This window comes from Colletotrichum chrysophilum (genome assembly GCF_026319265.1).
Source record: "Colletotrichum chrysophilum strain AFK26 chromosome Unknown scaffold_133, whole genome shotgun sequence".
In the NCBI taxonomy this organism is placed as follows: domain Eukaryota; kingdom Fungi; phylum Ascomycota; class Sordariomycetes; order Glomerellales; family Glomerellaceae; genus Colletotrichum; species Colletotrichum chrysophilum.
Window position 1 is genome coordinate 72,719 of NW_026517420.1, and position 17,209 is coordinate 89,927.

General features: G+C 52.9%; 5 protein-coding genes across 5 annotated transcripts; 3 read left to right on the forward strand and 2 right to left on the reverse strand.

Annotated features, from left to right (window-relative positions):
- Nucleotides 1-1,229: 1,229 nt before the first annotated feature.
- On the reverse strand, nucleotides 1,230-2,395 carry COL26b_011223 (uncharacterized protein; the record flags this gene model as incomplete). The annotated part of the gene is made up of 3 exons (XM_053183895.1): nucleotides 1,230-2,150; nucleotides 2,210-2,310; nucleotides 2,359-2,395. 3 exons carry the CDS (start codon nucleotides 2,393-2,395, stop codon nucleotides 1,230-1,232), a joined length of 1,059 nt encoding a protein of 352 aa, XP_053032170.1.
- A 3,753-nt stretch (nucleotides 2,396-6,148) lies between these two features.
- On the forward strand, nucleotides 6,149-7,450 carry COL26b_011224 (uncharacterized protein; the record flags this gene model as incomplete). The annotated part of the gene is made up of 1 exon (XM_053183896.1): nucleotides 6,149-7,450. One exon carries the CDS (start codon nucleotides 6,149-6,151, stop codon nucleotides 7,448-7,450), a length of 1,302 nt encoding a protein of 433 aa, XP_053032171.1.
- Nucleotides 7,451-8,314: 864 nt separating this feature from the next.
- On the forward strand, nucleotides 8,315-9,619 carry COL26b_011225 (uncharacterized protein; the record flags this gene model as incomplete). The annotated part of the gene is made up of 1 exon (XM_053183897.1): nucleotides 8,315-9,619. One exon carries the CDS (start codon nucleotides 8,315-8,317, stop codon nucleotides 9,617-9,619), a length of 1,305 nt encoding a protein of 434 aa, XP_053032172.1.
- Nucleotides 9,620-11,249: 1,630 nt separating this feature from the next.
- On the forward strand, nucleotides 11,250-12,936 carry COL26b_011226 (uncharacterized protein; the record flags this gene model as incomplete). The annotated part of the gene is made up of 3 exons (XM_053183898.1): nucleotides 11,250-11,388; nucleotides 11,543-11,711; nucleotides 11,835-12,936. The coding sequence occupies 3 exons, from the start codon at nucleotides 11,250-11,252 to the stop codon at nucleotides 12,934-12,936; spliced, it is 1,410 nt and encodes a 469-aa protein (XP_053032173.1).
- A 692-nt stretch (nucleotides 12,937-13,628) lies between these two features.
- COL26b_011227 (uncharacterized protein) lies at nucleotides 13,629-16,223 on the reverse strand (the record flags this gene model as incomplete). Its single annotated transcript, XM_053183899.1, has 4 exons — nucleotides 13,629-13,687; nucleotides 13,824-14,278; nucleotides 14,331-15,815; nucleotides 15,877-16,223. The coding sequence occupies 4 exons, from the start codon at nucleotides 16,221-16,223 to the stop codon at nucleotides 13,629-13,631; spliced, it is 2,346 nt and encodes a 781-aa protein (XP_053032174.1).
- Nucleotides 16,224-17,209: the final 986 nt, after the last annotated feature.

Consider the following 17,209-nt stretch of genomic DNA (forward strand, 5'->3'; position numbering starts at 1 on the left):
GGATGCGCGCGAACAATCGGTGAGGGGTAAGACGTTGCGGCGCGCCTGGGATGGGTTCTCGGTGTGGCCTCGGTGTTGAAGCAAGCTCACATCAGACGTCTCTCTTCACTTCTCAATTTTCCATTTTTTTTTGGCTCTGACATTTGCCTCTCAGGGTAAGATTGACGCGTCCCCGCCCCCTCGGCCGAGTTTTCGATCTACCGTGCGTGTGGGTTGTTGCGGTTGGGGTTCTAGAACCCGTTCGGGGCGGTCGACGTGGCGACACGTTCGTGGAAAAAATAACTCGGCTAACCTCATGGAGCGTGACATCATCCCTCGTCCAGTGAATCTCGATGAATCGGCCGAGGCTCCATGTTGCACGGATATCTTAAGCGATGCCTCGATCTATTCGTCCGTTCCACCTCGGGGGGGTCCCCGGTTCCATGCGGAGCCTATGGTGTTCCAGGACGCCTATCCGATGTCGCCAGTGACAATGACTCGTTTGGATCAAGTTGCCCACGCGATCCGCGCCGTTCATTACTAGGGAACTGACTAAAGTCTAAGACAGCTGCCATGTTCACGCATCTGGCGACGCCTCCCGGCTCTTTGGCTTGTCTAACTGGCTGTATCTGCATGTCCAACCGGCAAGGTTGAGACTAAACAGCACCGACATCCCGCAGTGCCGGTAAGCCGGAGCCTCAACCTCTTGCTAGTGAATACTTGATGGACTTTTGTCGATGTGAATTTCGGTGTATTTTGTATGACCTTGGCTTGCGAAAACAATGGTCAAACTAGGCCGCTTTAGCCGAGGATGCTTACAGCCAAGACATCATGGCCCCCTGCTCTTGGGCACGTGCACTGAAGATAGGCGGAACAACAGGCCCGCATTGTTATCTACTTCTACTCTAGCCCCTGGGTTAGCGCCCTTCATTGTCCAACACACAGCATTTCCCACTCCGCTTCTTCGTCTTCTGCGGGTCAAGATGGTCGGGAATTAAATGTTTGACAAGTGACAGCAATGGTACTCTATCACCTGTACAATACAACGGTAAGAGGCTTAGTTAACACAAGTGGAAAGGAAGCATCGAATTCATTTTCATAGTGTGGCGTAAACCTCCACAAATTGGATGTGGCTGGGCTCAGAAGGTAAAAGAAGCATCGAATACAAAGGCGATATTGTCCTACACATGGAGCGAGACTAATGACTTCTGAAATCCTTCTCCATGTTGTCACCCAATACCTGCCCATATTCAAATCATGTTCGACTGATCATCCAGATATAACTGGGCAGGCTTTTCAGATCTCTGCCTCTCAGATTCCTGTCTTTGCAGGTGCTGTCTCGGCGACGTTTGCCTCCCGGCCCTTGCCTCGGAATGCTGTGCGCCGGGCTGCTGACCTCTTGGCCGTTGTCTTCCAGATTGGCTTCCCTCGTATCGAAGGGCCTGCAGGTGCTGTTCCGCAGCGTGCTGCTCCTCATTCTCTCTGGACTGCTGCTGCGATGTCATCGTGCCAGTCTCAAGTCTGGACCGAAGAGGGCGTGGTGACAGTGCCACCAGGGTCACATCCGCATCATCGTAGCTAGAGCCGGCGCTTCTTCCAGCTTCCAACCTAGGACTCGGTATGGCCGGACTTTGAATGCCAATCGGCAAGAACATGTAACTTCCAAATGCGTTCATCTTGAGAACTTCCATCAGCGGCGCAGCTGCGGGAGGAGGCTCAACTACTCCGGAAAGGAGTTGGCCCGCAGAGTACGGCCATCCGTACATCTTGTCATTCGCACCTTTCCGCTCAGCCATCACTGAGCCTTCCAGAGAAATCCCAGCAAAGAATCCCTTGGCTTTTGAGTAGCTGTAGATGGCCGCGGCACCTCGTCGATTGGCTGCTCCAGCAGCCTCTGCTGTGCGTTCAAAAGGACCGGCAGCCAGCGACAGACTGCCTCCGAGGCTCAGGGATCCTGCTTGAGAAAAGGTCTTGACTGCGTCGGAGCTGTTGAGAACAAAGACGAAATCGACAAGTTCAAGGCCGATTTGACTTCCTATGCCGGTGCCGGCAAGGGCGACGGCTGACGGAGCGCTCCATGAACCATTGGGCAGACGGGCAACGACAACTCCACTACCAAATCTGCCAGAACCAAATAGGCCGGCTTTGAATACAGTGATAACTGCGAGACCCTGTCGAAAGATTTGTGTAAGCAGCACTGCCCGATGGCCCGGTTGAGAAGGCTACCCACCTTGGCTGAAGACAGCACTTTGGCTGGAATGACTCTGTCGGGGCCGAAGCGCCTGGCATCAACAAAAGATGTCAAAATCTTTGCACACTTCTTGCACTCAGCTGGGTGCTGTCAGTGTTTGTACATGTAATGTTTAAATCTGAACTTACCCTCCATAGATGAAGGAAGTGGGTTGTGGAAGCCCATGATGATTGAGACTCCAAGCTCGATGCGTCAGAAAAGGGTAGGTACAGTGTTGTTGGCAGTGATGCATTCAATTGGTATGTCTTAAACCTGATTATTGTTGCAGACTGCCGAGTCTTTACCATATTTGTAGTAGATCCAGCTGTCCAGCTGTTTCAATACCGCCCTCATGAATCGACTTCCACTTCGCACATCTGGAGGTTGTCCTCTCCGGGAAATCAGAAGCGACCCAGACTCATCCAGGCCGGCCGCGTACATCATCACGACTCGATTTCCTTTTTCGAGGTTTTCCCCTCTGTTCATTGGACTCAGCCTCCACGAATCTTCACATGCATTGACATCTGCCGTTGAAGGGTCCAACGAACGTACATGCCGTTAACGTGCGTCTGTCTGTGTGTTGATAGCCACACCTACCAAACGGGTAATGAACCGGTTTGAGAACATGAGATGAAGGCAAAACCAGAGTATTCTCAAGTTCATCCGTAAGCGCTGATAGGCCGACGCGCCCTGCGGGGAAAAAAACTGCGAAACGTCAACCACGTAAAGAAGGAATTAGACTCTGGAGCTCTGCGAGGCGCAGAGACGCAAAGGGCATTTTGTGGCTGAGCTAGAGACGTTGCCGAAAGCGGCTTGTAAGTCGCGATGACAACTGCCACACGACATCTGTGGCTCCCACCGGCATCTGAGAGACTTTGATCCATCCCGTGGGGAACACCGGTCAATGTCTAGCTGAAAGCCTGTTATGAACGAATCAGATCTCATAATGATAAGATCGTGACCCTGGGATGTGGAGGCTATCTAATGACAGTCTGTCAACCATTGAGTCATTGTTCAAGAAGATACTTTCCGTAATGGCAGTGCTCTCGGCAAGGACGGATCATCGTGTTCGCGTTTCTCGAAGCGGAGATAAGATCTGATCTACAAGAGGCTTTGGAGATGAGAAATTTTTCACATGTGGTTCTAATGATATTGATCTAGATGACTTGATCACGCTCAATCTGGGATAAATTTTGTCGCCAAACCCCTCATCTTTCATCTCTTCCTGATCCTCCTCAACATGTTCAGCGCATTCAGCCAGTCGACTGCCAGTCTAGAAAGCCGAGTCGCTAGGCGACGGCAATATCGTCGGTCAGCCTTGTTACCGGCTGCTCTCAGTATTGTTTCTTTTTCTTTGACGTTGGTTCTTGTCCTCTCTGGTCGGCAGGCCGATCAGGCGAGCGACATCTACTTCCTCTCGGTACTATATGTTTCGTGAACGTCGTACTCTTTGTTATAGCATGCTCTTACATAGCGTTTAGATAAGTTTGACATCGTTGAACCAATCCGGCACAACCTCTCGAGCGGTCCAGGCCCCTGTTCAACACCACGCACTTGCGGGCCGCTCACCTGTCCCCGATCCCTCACCAACAATACCAAATCCCTTGGAAATTTTGGAGAACCCAATAGGCGCTCTTCAAGGAGTTGCATCCTCTATACCAAATCCGTTGGTTGTTCTCGAGAATCCGGCAGCCCTGGCGAGCCTGATTCCGAATCCAGCCCAAATTGTTGGGAGCCTTGAGTCTGCTGTTCCAGCAGCTGCGGGTGCCATTGGTAGTCTGCTGGGAAACATCACGCACGGGATCGAGGGCGAAATTCAAGTTATCGAAAAGGCCTTCATAGATGAGATCAGCTCCATCATTGGCATCAAGAATCAGTACACCTTCTATGTGGCGAATGTGTGCATGGGGATGCCCCTGAATGAGTCGTCAACCCTAGCCACCGTTACTATGTGCCGTTAGGGAATTAATGACTGATGAGACTTAGGAGTTGAGGATCTCGTCTCCAAAATCCCAACGAAGATCCCCCTAGGAGTGGCGAACATTACCATACCATTCTCTGGGCAAATTGCCGACATCTTCGGCTCCTTCGACGACATTCTCTCGGCACTCGGAAACATTCTTTTTGCATTCTACATAATATCCCTTGTCGGAAACGCATTACTTATCATCAGCTCAGTTTCGGGAGTGGTTTTCAGATCCAGTAAGCTGAACATGCTGGCGAACATTCTCGTCTCACTTTTTGCGACTGGATCCCAGATAAGCATAGGTGTAATCACCGTCACCTTGGTTCTCGCTGTTGGTGGTACGATTGGAATGTTAGGGAGGAACTTGGGCATTCATGTCGAATATGGCGCAAAGGCCTTGGCGTTTATCATTCTCAGTACCTTGTTTACTGGTGCTGCGGGGATTTACTGGTTTGCCATTGCCTTCAAGATTCTCTTCGCAATACTCAACCATCAACGACAGGAACTGATGGAAAGAGCTGCGAAGACTGAGAAGATACGGGTAGGAATGGTAGTCTAAGAATGCGGTTGAAGGAGGTTATCGTCAAGGCCTGGAGCTTAACCATACTCGGGGGCAATTAGGGAGCTAATTCTACCTATATTTGCCGTTTTCGTCTTTCTATCCCGATAGTGGCGTGTCCTGGGCAGCAGTCCCAATGTGCCAATTTCATAGAGCGGGAGCTAACGGGACGGGAACCACTCGGGAACCCTGCGGGAGCTAGGCGAGTCCTGTGGTGGTAGTGCGTGTCTCGGTATTGTGTGCGGGGATTCCGCATGTCAGCTAAGGCCGGACACGTTGCTATGAGCCACCAAATTGGCATCGTCCAAGAGGTCTATGATAGAGCTGAGATGGCAAATGAAACTTGAAGTGGCAGCAGGTATGCAGGCAAGACCGGCCCATGTCCGTGCCTTGTTGGCCGGGTGCCACGATGTTTCCAGTCAGAGAACCCCTGGACTTGAAAATTCTGCCAAGGTCAGCTGTAAACTTAGTTGTTTCTGCTGTCCAATAGGCTTCCTCTGAATACCAAGCGGGCTGACATTGCGACCGTTTGCTGCCGTCGAGTGAGACATGCATTCCGTAGCATCCAGGGTCGGCATCTGCGGACGGCCTAGAACATATCCAGATTGACAATCCCTCCAATGAGCTTGCCAAGCCAGGATTGAAGGAGGCAAAAGAACGATCAATAGCCTTTCTGAAAGCATACCTCAAGTCAATTGACACGCAACAGCCTGGGGAGGAAAGCCTGTCGAAGGGGAATTTGCGCTTGAAATCTTGTGGTGCCGGATGCGGGATAAGCCGCAGTGCAACCACGTTAAGCGCATCGTACGTAGTTGTCCATACTACGGAGAAATGCTCAGCCTGAGACACAAGTGCCTTCCCCATCATCCAATTCATCTTCCTCAATACCAAGCCATGCTTACGCTGGTACTGCCGGTTAAACAGTTATCAACATGGTTAGCTGACTGTGGGAGCGCCCCTCATCGACGTATTTCTGATCCTTTGGACAGCTATTAATCGCTCGAAAGTAATCATATATCTGTAGTCTTTCTGCATGAACACTGCTTATATTTGCAAGGTAGATCAGATAAGTAGTTGTAGACATGCAGATGGTGAGGCCAGGCAATGGTGGCGTGGCTGCCTATTCATTCTCGTCGCATCTGGCCAGCTCTACGCCACGGCGTTCAGCTTGTCTTATATCAGCCCACATGCTGAAGCCATCGCCGCCGCCTTTATTCATTCGATTCATTCCAGTAATTGTTTGAACGTATGCTTCTATACCTTGCAGATCAGAAATTACTATTCTATTCAGTCACCGACCACAGACTGTTTTTCTATTTAAAGGTACAGGTCCGGTCCAGTCAACCCTGCTTCACCTTTTATATCTTCCACCATCAAACCTTTCTTATCATATCATAACTCAAAAGCTTCAATCATGAGTCAATTCACCGCCCCCGCTGTCTCCATCAGCCTCCCGCCGAACTTCACCTACGCTGAGTCGGTATCTTTGCAAGAGGGGGCCATTCCCAACACTGACGGCGTTCCTGCCCCCAACGGCACTAACGGATCTGACCACTCCAACGGTACCAATGGCTCTGCTGCTAATTTGGAGCCCCCGGCATCCAACTTGAGAGCTCCTCCCCTTAAGGTTCTCCAGCACTTCAAAGGAACGTTTAAGGGACACGGCTTCAACACCATCTTCCGCCCGAATAACAATAAGGCCGGCTTCAGTGAGATGAATGTCAAGCCAAATGACGATGTCAAGGACAACATCCTGCAGTTGAACATCACCGCAGAGACCCAGGTTTTCTCTACTCCTCTCGGGGCGGTGCCCAACCGCGGCCTGGACGATCAACCTGATATCGCTCTTGATGGAATCTCATACACCCAGACCATCATCGACTTGACCGAGAAGGTGAAGGGCCGCCAGCAGCCAGTCATTCACTTTGAGCCCGGCCTCTGGATGCGCGTTCCCAAGACCGAGGACCCCACGCTGGCCGCGTCCTACTCTCGCATGGCGTCCATCCCTCATGGGACGACGATCAATGCTCAATGCTTTGATCAGGCGGTCATCACCAATGGGGCACCTAATATAGATACAGCTGGCATCACGCCATTCCTCATCCGCGCCGACGAGACCCAGGCCAAGTCTTTCATTCCATTTGCCAGCCAACAGGCGACGGACAGCACCACCCACCGCCTGCCTCAGGACCTGGAACCCTTCATCAAGAACTCTAGCATCACTCAAGAGATGATTGACAACCCAAACAGCATCTTGACCAAGGCCAACAAGGGAAAGACCATCACCAACACCACCACGTTCACGGTGTCAACCGATTCTCAGCCTGGAGGCGGCACACGCAACATTGGCTTCCTTGTCTCCGGCAAGGCACCGGGCACGGGTGGGCCAAGCAACGCGGATGCAGTGAGCATGTCGGCGACTTATTGGGTTTCGACGGTGCAAGCAAAGGTTGAGCTCAAGCCTTGGAAGCCCACTGCACAGAAGCCGTTCAGAACTTTCTCTCCGGCAGCCCATAGCCGTCATGACGGAGTTCCTACATTCGTCGTGCGGGATGAGATCAAGACGGCGAGAACCGTGACTGTCGAGTATACTCAGATTCAGTATTCTCAGACCGTCATGCTCAACTTCGCTAAACTCTCATGGCCTCATGTAAGCGTCGCCACTCTTGCTCCCAGCGACATTCCGCTTGTCGAGGCAATCATTGCACGAAACTAAGGAAGGTTCAAGTGGGCGAGAATAGCTGCAGGACCCTGCCCAGGAAAGCCATCACGATATCAGAGATTTTAATGGTACGATGGATCGGGGACAAATAAAGATTGACAGAAATTTCGTGGAGGGCTAGTGAGTAGAAAGAAATTGAAAAGCTTTGAAAACACGTCCCGTTTGAGTGAATTAGAAAGACTCATGGCCAAGGGCTAGGAATCGAATTCCATTCATTTTCTAGGTCAGACCGACTGGCTCTCAAGCCGCCATATTGCCCATCGTCAGTGCTATTAAAGAAGCAAAGGCTGACACCGAATTGATTACTTCGACAACTTGGCTCTTCATCTTTGGACACATGCTGAATCCAATTATTCTGACAATATTGCGACGCAAAAGTGCTACCGCTTACTAGTTTTTTTTTTTTTTTTTTTTAGTGTATTTCTCCAGCTGCGCCACAGGGACTCGGTGAGGGATCTGTCTCTCAAAATCTGATTGGCGTCGACTATGGAGGCTAGTGCTGAGCAATGGTCCTCATCGCCGACCCGGCACACGCGGCAGGTGGGCAGCGGAACCGCTCGGCCACGGGTGGGACGCTCGGTCCCGAAGCATTGTGGCAGTCTCACCAGCGACCGCTCAACCGTCAGGACCGGGTCCGGTCTTTGGCAAATTTCCATGTATGACCCGACTTCATAGTAAAAGTCCATGTCCGGATGTCAAGATGTCTTCAAATGAATTCGCGAGTATAAATACTACGGACGGCAGGCCGTTTTCGCGTTCTGTTCTCTCGTATCATCAAAGTCAGAGTACACACCGAGTCACGAGACTTTCAATTCACCAGCATTCTCAAACCTTCTCACTTCCAATAGCAGAACCATCATGAGTTCTTCACCAGCAAATCGCATCATCATCGTGGGCGGCGGCCTGGGCGGTCTAGCCCTTGCTCAAAGTCTCAAAAACGCCAACCCTCCGATCCCATTCCACGTCTTTGAGCGGGATACTTCGGTGGCCTTCCGCACCCAGGGCTACCGTATCCGTATCTCCCCCGATGGAGCCGCTGCTCTCCAGAAACTTCTCCCCGGCCACCTTTGGCAGGCCTTCGAAGCAACCTCCGCTCCGATGCAGCCAGGGTTCAGCCGAATGGATGCCATGACCGGCCAGCCCACTGAGTGGGCAACGCCTCTTCCCGGCCCGCCTCCCAAGACCGGGGCTGGACGACAGGGATTCCAGGAAGGCAAAGCGTACAATGTTGACCGCGCCATTCTCCGCAGCATTCTGCTAGAAGGCCTGGAAGAGCATATTTCATTTGGGAAGAAGTTTCAAAGCTACATCACGAATTCCGAAGGCCAGGTTGAAGTTACTTTTGGTGATGGGAGCAAGGAGATAGGTAGCCTCCTGGTCGGTGCGGACGGCACTCGCTCGGCTATCCGACGACAGCTATTGCCCAACTTCACCGTGTTGGACACCGAAGGCCGAGCCGTGTTTGGAAAGACCTTTCGAACACCAGAGTTGGCGTCTGCTGTGCCTGCCGAAATTGTCGGCGGCATGTCACTTACTGGAGAGTCCAGCGAGAGCCCGCTGAAGCTCTTTGGCGACAACATGGTGTTCGACAAGACCCTAGACTCAGTCATGAGGACGAAATACCACATTCCATCTGATTACGTCTACTGGGTCTTGTGCTTCCGCGACGACGTAGTGCCAACAAAATCTGAGGAGCTTTTGAGATTCGACCATGCCCAATCGGCTCAACAGGCACAATCCATGGCATCGCCGTGGCACTCGTCGATACGTACGCTGATCGAAAAGCAAGATGTGGAGTCCGCATCTACCCTTGCTTTCCATACGACCTCTGAGGAGCTTTTCACATCGGCTTGGAGCGAGTTCATCAACTCTGCCGAGGACACGCATCCAATGGCCACATTGCTCGGAGACGCAGCTCACCCCATGTCACCCGTCGGAGGTGTTGGTGCGAACTCGGCATTCCAAGACGCTGCCGACCTGTTCGGAGCGCTGGTTGAAATTTCTTCCGGCTCAAGACAGACCCAAGACAAGATTGCCAGGTTGAAGGAGTACGAGCGATCAATGGTAGAGAGAGGCGTGGTCATGGTGAAGCGGAGCACTGGGGGCGCAGGACACATGTTCGCCATGAGACCTGTGGCGGAGCTCAAGCCGGTGACGCATTGAGATTCAGCTCCGTGCGTGGGGTCTGGTTAGGTAGCGTTAGTTAACATTTCTGTACATAGAGGCATCTTAGTCATTCGAATATCCAAGATTCAAGTACTTTCGGGTCCCAAGTGTACAGATCCTGCGCCAATTGCGCATACCGTTGAAGAGACTCAAGGATGCATTGCCGAGAGAGACAGCTGGAGAGACAGTCCAGTGGCTCTGACTCAGAGACTCTCTCACGTGCGACTGGGAGTGATGACTAACAAGAGGAAAATTCGAAGGAATTTCCAGGCCCACTTATGAGAGAAAAATGAAATCATTCTGGGTCGGTGAAGAGCCTGTAACCTGACCGACAAGATTTTGAAGGCAAGCAAGGTAAGGCTCTCTTTGAGACTTGACGGTGAGAGACTGGGGGACAAGTTCGCGGATTATGTCGGGCAGGCCCTGAGTGGTTGGGGAGCAGCAGGATCCTGGTCGGTGCAGAGTGGTAGTGTCCCAGACCCCTGGGCCGAACAGGAGGACGGAAGCATGAAATTTTAGGTCGCCAATGGTGAGTCGAAGACTGGACGGCAATGTGCGACATAGGACGAGTTGTTGCTGAGCTCTTTCGCTCTCACGTTGGCTTCAAGAGGCTCTTCTTTCGTTGTGTGGTGTTATGTTGGCTCGTCAAGATCCATTTTCTCCGATTAGGATCGTGCCGGAGGAATCCCCTGGAATTTTGTGTTATTTTTAGGCCCATCGACCCCTCATTTGTGCTAAGACACAGATAAAATAGCGGCTGCACCCGCACACATCCAGACGGTCATCATGCCAGGCACTTCGTGATCAACGCATCAAGCATGTTTGGGCTCTTCCTAACCGCTCTCGCAGGCTCTTGCAGGCCGTTGCTATATGAAGCCAAGGCCGTCCGACCTCCCAGCTCCATAGTCACAAGTTTTCTGCCTCTGCCTCGGAGCAGATAAGGCGGGCAAAAGTGATTGATCAGCCACCCCGGAAGGCCGGCGAAGGTTCCGCCGAAAGAGCGGTGACGGGTCCCTCGACCCGCGCTGGAACCCCCAAGAAGCCCTTGTTTGCGCTGGGACAAGAAATGTCTGGTTGAAATCGCGGCGGGTGGGGATGAGCAGACTGATCACGACCATTGATATGAGAGCAGACGCATGGCGGTGGAGGTTGGGCATCATGTACACCGCGCATGATCCATTTTAGCGACGTGGCGGAAAAAAGAGCAACTGGCTGCCAACAGGGCCGGCCGCGGATTGACGAGACCGCCCTTCTCTGCTGCCTCCCTGACCTGAATCCCTCGCGAGTCGCCCTGCCTCCCTCTCTGTCCAGTGCCCCCTGAGTCCCTCCCACATCGGTCAGTCGGTCGGTCCATCCAGCAGCCCCAGACATCGGCTGCGTGCTTTCTGGTTGGGCTCCTTGCATTGCATTGGCTCAATTCACGTCCGATTCCGACAGCTCACCTCTCTTTGCCCCCCAGTCATAGTCCCGTCTCAGTCCAGTCTTGCTACAATGACCGATCATCCTTCTTTCTTTTCCCCGCCAGAGCTTCTGACCTCTCAAGCGGCACCTTGAACCATAAGATATCCCCTTCTTCGAATCCCCTCTCTTTCTTCTCTTCTTCCTTTTCCGTGGGATGTGGCAAGAGATGGTGATCGGGAACCGAGAATTTACGACTTTCAGGAGTAAGAGTACCAAGAGCACTAAGAGTGACTCGGGGAAGGACTCGGGAAACGGAGATGATGCGTCAGTAGGCACGCATGAGAGCTCGTATGAGCACCCTCTGGGTGAGTCGCCCAAACACCACCACCAGCGCACGAGATTGGAGATCCACGCCGATGGGCCTTTGGGGGCAACCAGGCTGTGACTCTTCTGTTGTTGTTCTGCCACGCGACAAATTGAAACGTGGTTCTTTTTGCTGACTTTCGAGACCATCAACAGCTCGCAAGGGCTACGACATTGGCCCCGCGTCGCGGCTGGAGATAGGCGATGTCTTCGAGTTCCTCTGGGCCGACTCGCACGAGTTCGAATGGGAGTGGAAGTGCCTTGGATACACCCGCTTCATTGTCCTTCGACATAGCGACACGTTTCCGCACTATGTTATCTGCGTGTAAGCATCTTTCTTCTTCATCGTCGTCGTCGTTGTTGCTTTGCGACTCCGTTGTTTTTCTTCAATCATCTTACCCCTCCCTCCCAATCCTGTTCGCTAACCCGATCGGCTCCCCGAAAAAAGTCCCATCTCCACCCCCACCAAGAACGACTTCCAGAAGCCCGGAATCGACTCGAGCCAGCAGGGCTACGTCTTCGAAGAGAATGACCGGACGCCGCCTTTCGACAAATTGCCCTTCTCGCCGGTGGGCATGCAGCTGCGCCCGGGCAAATTCCGCGTCAAGGAAAACTCGCGAGCCAACTACGCCGATGTCCTCGAGGTCGATCACGACGCGCAGGTCATGGTCGTCGGCGACGTTACCCGCTACTTCGACCGCGTGCGGAGGAATGTCAACAAAGCCGTCATGCGCAACGTTCTGAAGAGGGCGTTGGAGCAGTACCGCCAGGGCAAGCTGGTCAGCAAGAAGGGTGCAAAACTGGAGGCGAGTGTGATAAATGGTGGTCCCGATGACGACGACGACGAGCCAGACTACGACCTCGAAGGCGAAAGCGAGCGGGAGAGGACATCTCCTGTTCCGGAGATGACTTACCACGTCAACGATTCCTTCGTGGGATCGAGGAGGTCACTCGTCGAACCCCAGCCGCGGAGGGATTCATATGCCGACGCCGCGCGGAGGGAATCGTATCATCAAGCGCAGTCTCAACCTCGCCATGTCCCCAGCGCCGAACCCGCTCCGCCTCCGCCCGCGCCTCCGTTGCCCGACATGGGCTCGATGGGACCCCCGCCTCCCCCTGCTCCCCCCATGCCACCGCATCTCAACAGTATGCCCCCGCCGGCTCCCCCTATGCCGTCCCATCTGAATAACATGCCTCCGCCGGCTCCTCCGATGCCGCCTCACCTGAACGGCGCTTCTCCGGCTCAGTACAACAGCATGCCCCCCTCACAGCCGCCCTCCATCCGGAACCTCGATCGGGACGACGCGGCCTCCATCCGTTCCTTCGCTTCCGACGCTTCTCGACAGAGAAGGCATTCGCGAAGAGAGGAGCGAGAACGAGAACGAGAACGCAACCCGCCACCCCCCAGGCCCGAGGCGCTCGAGCGAAGAATGTCTAACCACATTGACGGAGCATCTCGGCCATACCGCCAGCGCCTCGAGCTCCCCCGGTCCCGTAGTCAACGTCAGGAGGGATCCGTATACGACGTTGCGACAGCCAGGGCAGATTGACTTATCAAAAGGGACTGGAAGATGTCTTGGATTGAAATTTTGGCACGCGGTCGGCGGGGGATAAGAGGCGCGAATATTTTTGGTTGCATTTGATTAACCACCCTGGGAGTCAGATGCGCGAGCGCGCGCGAGAGACAGAATGAGGGCGGCTCCATGTTTTTTACGACTATCATCATTGACGATTGCATGTTTCACTGCGGCACAGACACACTCACAAATACCTACAAACCAAATAACGAAGAATCCGCCCAGCATTAACGGACTACAATTAGAATTGTTTATGACCTTTTTTTTTTCTTTCTGGCCCTAGCCATCTACTACAAGGACGGTATATTACAAGACAGTGTACAAATGATAATGAAAAACACAGCGCAAAGTTGTCTTCTCTCTTCTCTTCACAACTATTTCCGAAAATGACTGCATCATGAAATCATGCACGTGTGCTCCAACAGTTGCTCGCGATGTGTGACGTGATAACTCATTCATAATTGCATGCATCAGGGAAGTTTGCGGTTTGGGTAGCAATCTCGGGCAGCGAAAAAAAAAACGGATGCACTGCGCTAGCCGCGGCTATGTGCATCGTGATGCGGCGTGATTCACGATCCCTCACCAACTGGACGGACCAAACGTCTCGTTCTCCCCCACTGTCTTGAGAATGGCGCCATATGTAGAGTCCTAATTGGGAGAAAAGGTTAGTTGACGATCTTGATTGAGGGGATACGGCAGTGAGGTATTGCGTCACAGGTGTTATCTGAAAGTGAGGCGGGCGCGTTACTTACGAGAGTATTATATACTAGACACGGTCAGCTCATGGACTTAATGATGGTGATTTGACGACGAGATAATGCATCAAAAACCAGATTGGGAAGGAACACGTTCGCACTCACCATCGACATTCCCCCACCATTGGGGTATTGTGACATTGGGCAGCGTTATGGCGAAGAAAATAACGATAGTGCTGATGATGAGACCGGCATCCAGGGCGGCGGCCGTAATGTAGTTGTACATCCTCCACCAGCCATGGAATCTCTTGCGAATGCCGTGGTTGAAGATGAGGCCAACGATGGCCCAGCTGGAGAAGCTGAGTGGCGTCGCAGGCGGCAGCCAGCCCATAGCACCAAGCATGACCGGGGCATGGAATGCTCGGACAAACTTGAGGTTGAAGACCTTTGTCATGACGTAGAAGACGACAGGAAGGCACGCGCCAATGAGCCAGAAGAAGTTGAATTTGTGGTAGAGGGAGTCGGCTCCAAACATGCGTCTAGGACCAATCACTCCCCAGACGATGGAGGACGAGAAGAATGCTCTTCCATTGGGGCAAGTGAAGTGTGCGGTTTGGTGACTAAAACTTTGGTTAGGTGCGAAAATGAGGGTATGACAGCTGCTCAACTTACAGCGCGCAACAGTCTTCAATATTGCCCAAGGTCCAGTTCATCACGGCGATTTGCACAAAGACTGCCCAGATGGTAGCGACGACCTGGCACCAAAACGTGATGCGTGGAGGGATTTTCATGTAGTGAGCCATCTTGAGATCGCCTGAATACGTTTGTGCCTGACCAAGGGTAATTGTGCTGTAAACTTTGAAGATCATGACACCGATAGGCTTTCCTGGAATCATGAATCCAGCCAAGAACGGGGAGAGCACGTTGAGGGCGAGCGGCAAGTTCGAGATGGCCAGAATCGTGCAGGTTGGGACGACGAAAGCTGTCGCCAGGAAGTTCGCGACAAAGAAAGCCCACCAGGGTAGTTGCGAGTCCCATCCCTCAGCCGTAGCCAGACCAAGGCCAACGGCAATGACGAGAAGGACAGCATACCACCACTCAGGCGCATCGCGATATTTCTTCATCAGTTTCATGTGAATATCAGGCTCCTGGTTGCGGGCCGTCTTGAGTCGATACCAAATCTCCTTTCCGTGGAAAAGACCGGTGTGAACAATCGCTGCGGTGAGAGCGGCGAAAGAAAGACCATAGTTGAGGGCAAAGGTTGGCGCAAGGAAGAGGGGCGAGTACTCTTTGTATTTCGCCTCGTCAAATGTGTATCCTGCACCAAGGATCTTGCTCACGTTATAGCTGCCTTGGGTGTTATCGTACGTCTGCGAGGTATTGATGGGTAGGTATTCCGAGAAAAGGGCGCCTGTGTAGGCGATGCCGATGGTCGGGAGGATGACAAAGACGAAGAGTCCAATCAGAACGTTGATATGAGTATGCGTCGGAGACAGGAGAGGATCACCAAGATACGCGGAGACGTAAGTCCAGTCAAACGTGATGGGGATCAGCGAGAGGCCAGTGAAGCCTCCGAAGAGTTGGTTCACCACCACGTTGCTCGGCTTAATCCACGTGATGAAGGCGAACACCGACAGACCTTGCCAAAGAACGCCAGGGATCCAGTAGTAGACGAACATGGCTCCGAGGACGTAGAAAAAGTATCGGTATCGGCTAATGACCCAACCATTGCTGTGCGTGCCGTCACTCTTGCTCTTATCGTGCAGGGCGTAAAAGAGGGACGTGTTGGCGAACTGGTTTGGCCAGATCATGGCGGACGGCCAGACGAGGAATCTGCGGCAAAGACCGGCGAGACCGATGCCAATCAGTTGAGAGCTGAGTGTGAAGAGCAGTTGAAAGCCCCATCCCAGGTTGATGTCGTAGAAGGGCTTGCCCTGCAGTGCGAGAAGGGCGTCGGTGCTGTAGGCGTAGCTGATCGAAACGTTGGACATCAGGGTGATGACGACGTGCTCCTTGATCGTGAAAGGTCCGGTGTTGAGAGTCCACTGAAGACCGAATGTGTTGAACACCTTCGTTGGCATTACTTTCGCCCACAAGCAACCGATCGGGTAGACAAGCAACTGGACGATTATTGAGGGAAAATTGATGGCCGGACTCCTGTTGACACATTTCAGTCAGCGGTCGTCTTTTGCGTCTTAGAACTCGCTGTGTCTCGTACCTCATACTCAAGAACATGTTCAGCCCACTGCCGATCGTGACGAAAATCATTCCAAGGACCCAGGCGCGGACCGTATTCGCGACTTCTTCGCCGTCGGTATTGCGGACTGCAGCTCTGACCTCTTCGTATGGCGAATCCTCTGTGAGGATGGCATCGGCGGTGATAATCTCCTCAGAATCTCCATCTTGCAGCGCCTTCTTGACCATGTCGGCCTTCTCAGGGGAAAGATTGGGGTCCCATTGGTGGTCGCGTTGAAATCTCTCCAGGTCGTCGGCTGCCTGGGACACGTCTACGCCATGATGCTTCTCATCGGCGACCACTACGGGTGTTGAGTCGGGAGAGGTCATCTTGGTTGTTGTGAAAGGGTATGTGGCCACTGAGGGTTAGTAATTCGAGGTCAACTGAGCCCAATGGCTCATCAACTTCTTGAATCTCCAAGAGTCACCGGACGTCGTCGGCATGCGGGGAGAAGAGGGGAAACAGTCGCCATGGCATAAAATGGCCCGACGCGTTCCTCATATAAGTCCATTGGTCAATTGAATTGAGACCAGCTCATCCCCGAAGAAGGAAGTTGCCTACGTCGCCCATGGTAATGATAACGGTCACCCGAGCATTCAACCGTAACGTGCCATGGATCCCAGCTCGAGAGCAATCGTTATCAGAGGCGCGTCTTCCCCACCCAATTCCAAAGGCGGAATCGCTCTCGTTCGTGGTCAGTTATCTAGACCGAGGCTGGGGGAGGGGAGGGTGGAACTTTTGAAATGGCTGCCCGTTTTCCCCGGAAAGAGGGGGGGAAGGGGGAGGAGGCGTTCCCGCTTATCGTCTTGACAGGTCTCGTCCCGGCACGGCGAATGCTTGTCCAATTACCGTCGAACTCTAAAATCCACCGTTGGGATCCCTTGACAACGGCGGCACGTTGCAACCGCGTGACGGCCTCTCTCCAACGATTCTCCTTACCCCACTGGAAGATAAGGTATCACTAGCATCCGAACCCCTCAGCCGGAACTCTGGGGGCGGATAATATCGTTGAATAAAGAAGATACGGACAACATTGATAAGTCGGAGGGGCTTCCGCGGGAGGGGTTCCGACCAGCAGGGGTGTCCGGAGAAAGACCCCGGGCATTGCCGGGAATATGGCTGCAAGTTGCTCAAGCATTGAAAGTCCCCGGGTTCAGTAACGCGCTGGTATTCATTGGGATGGACTCAAGTCTGGATTCTCAATGACCTCTGCTGTCCGGCCAGATAGGTTTGAGCAACCAACCCAGTGGAGCTCTATCACAATCCATATTTGTCCTTACACGGCTTAGTCATTATTCAACTTAATTGCCACCAA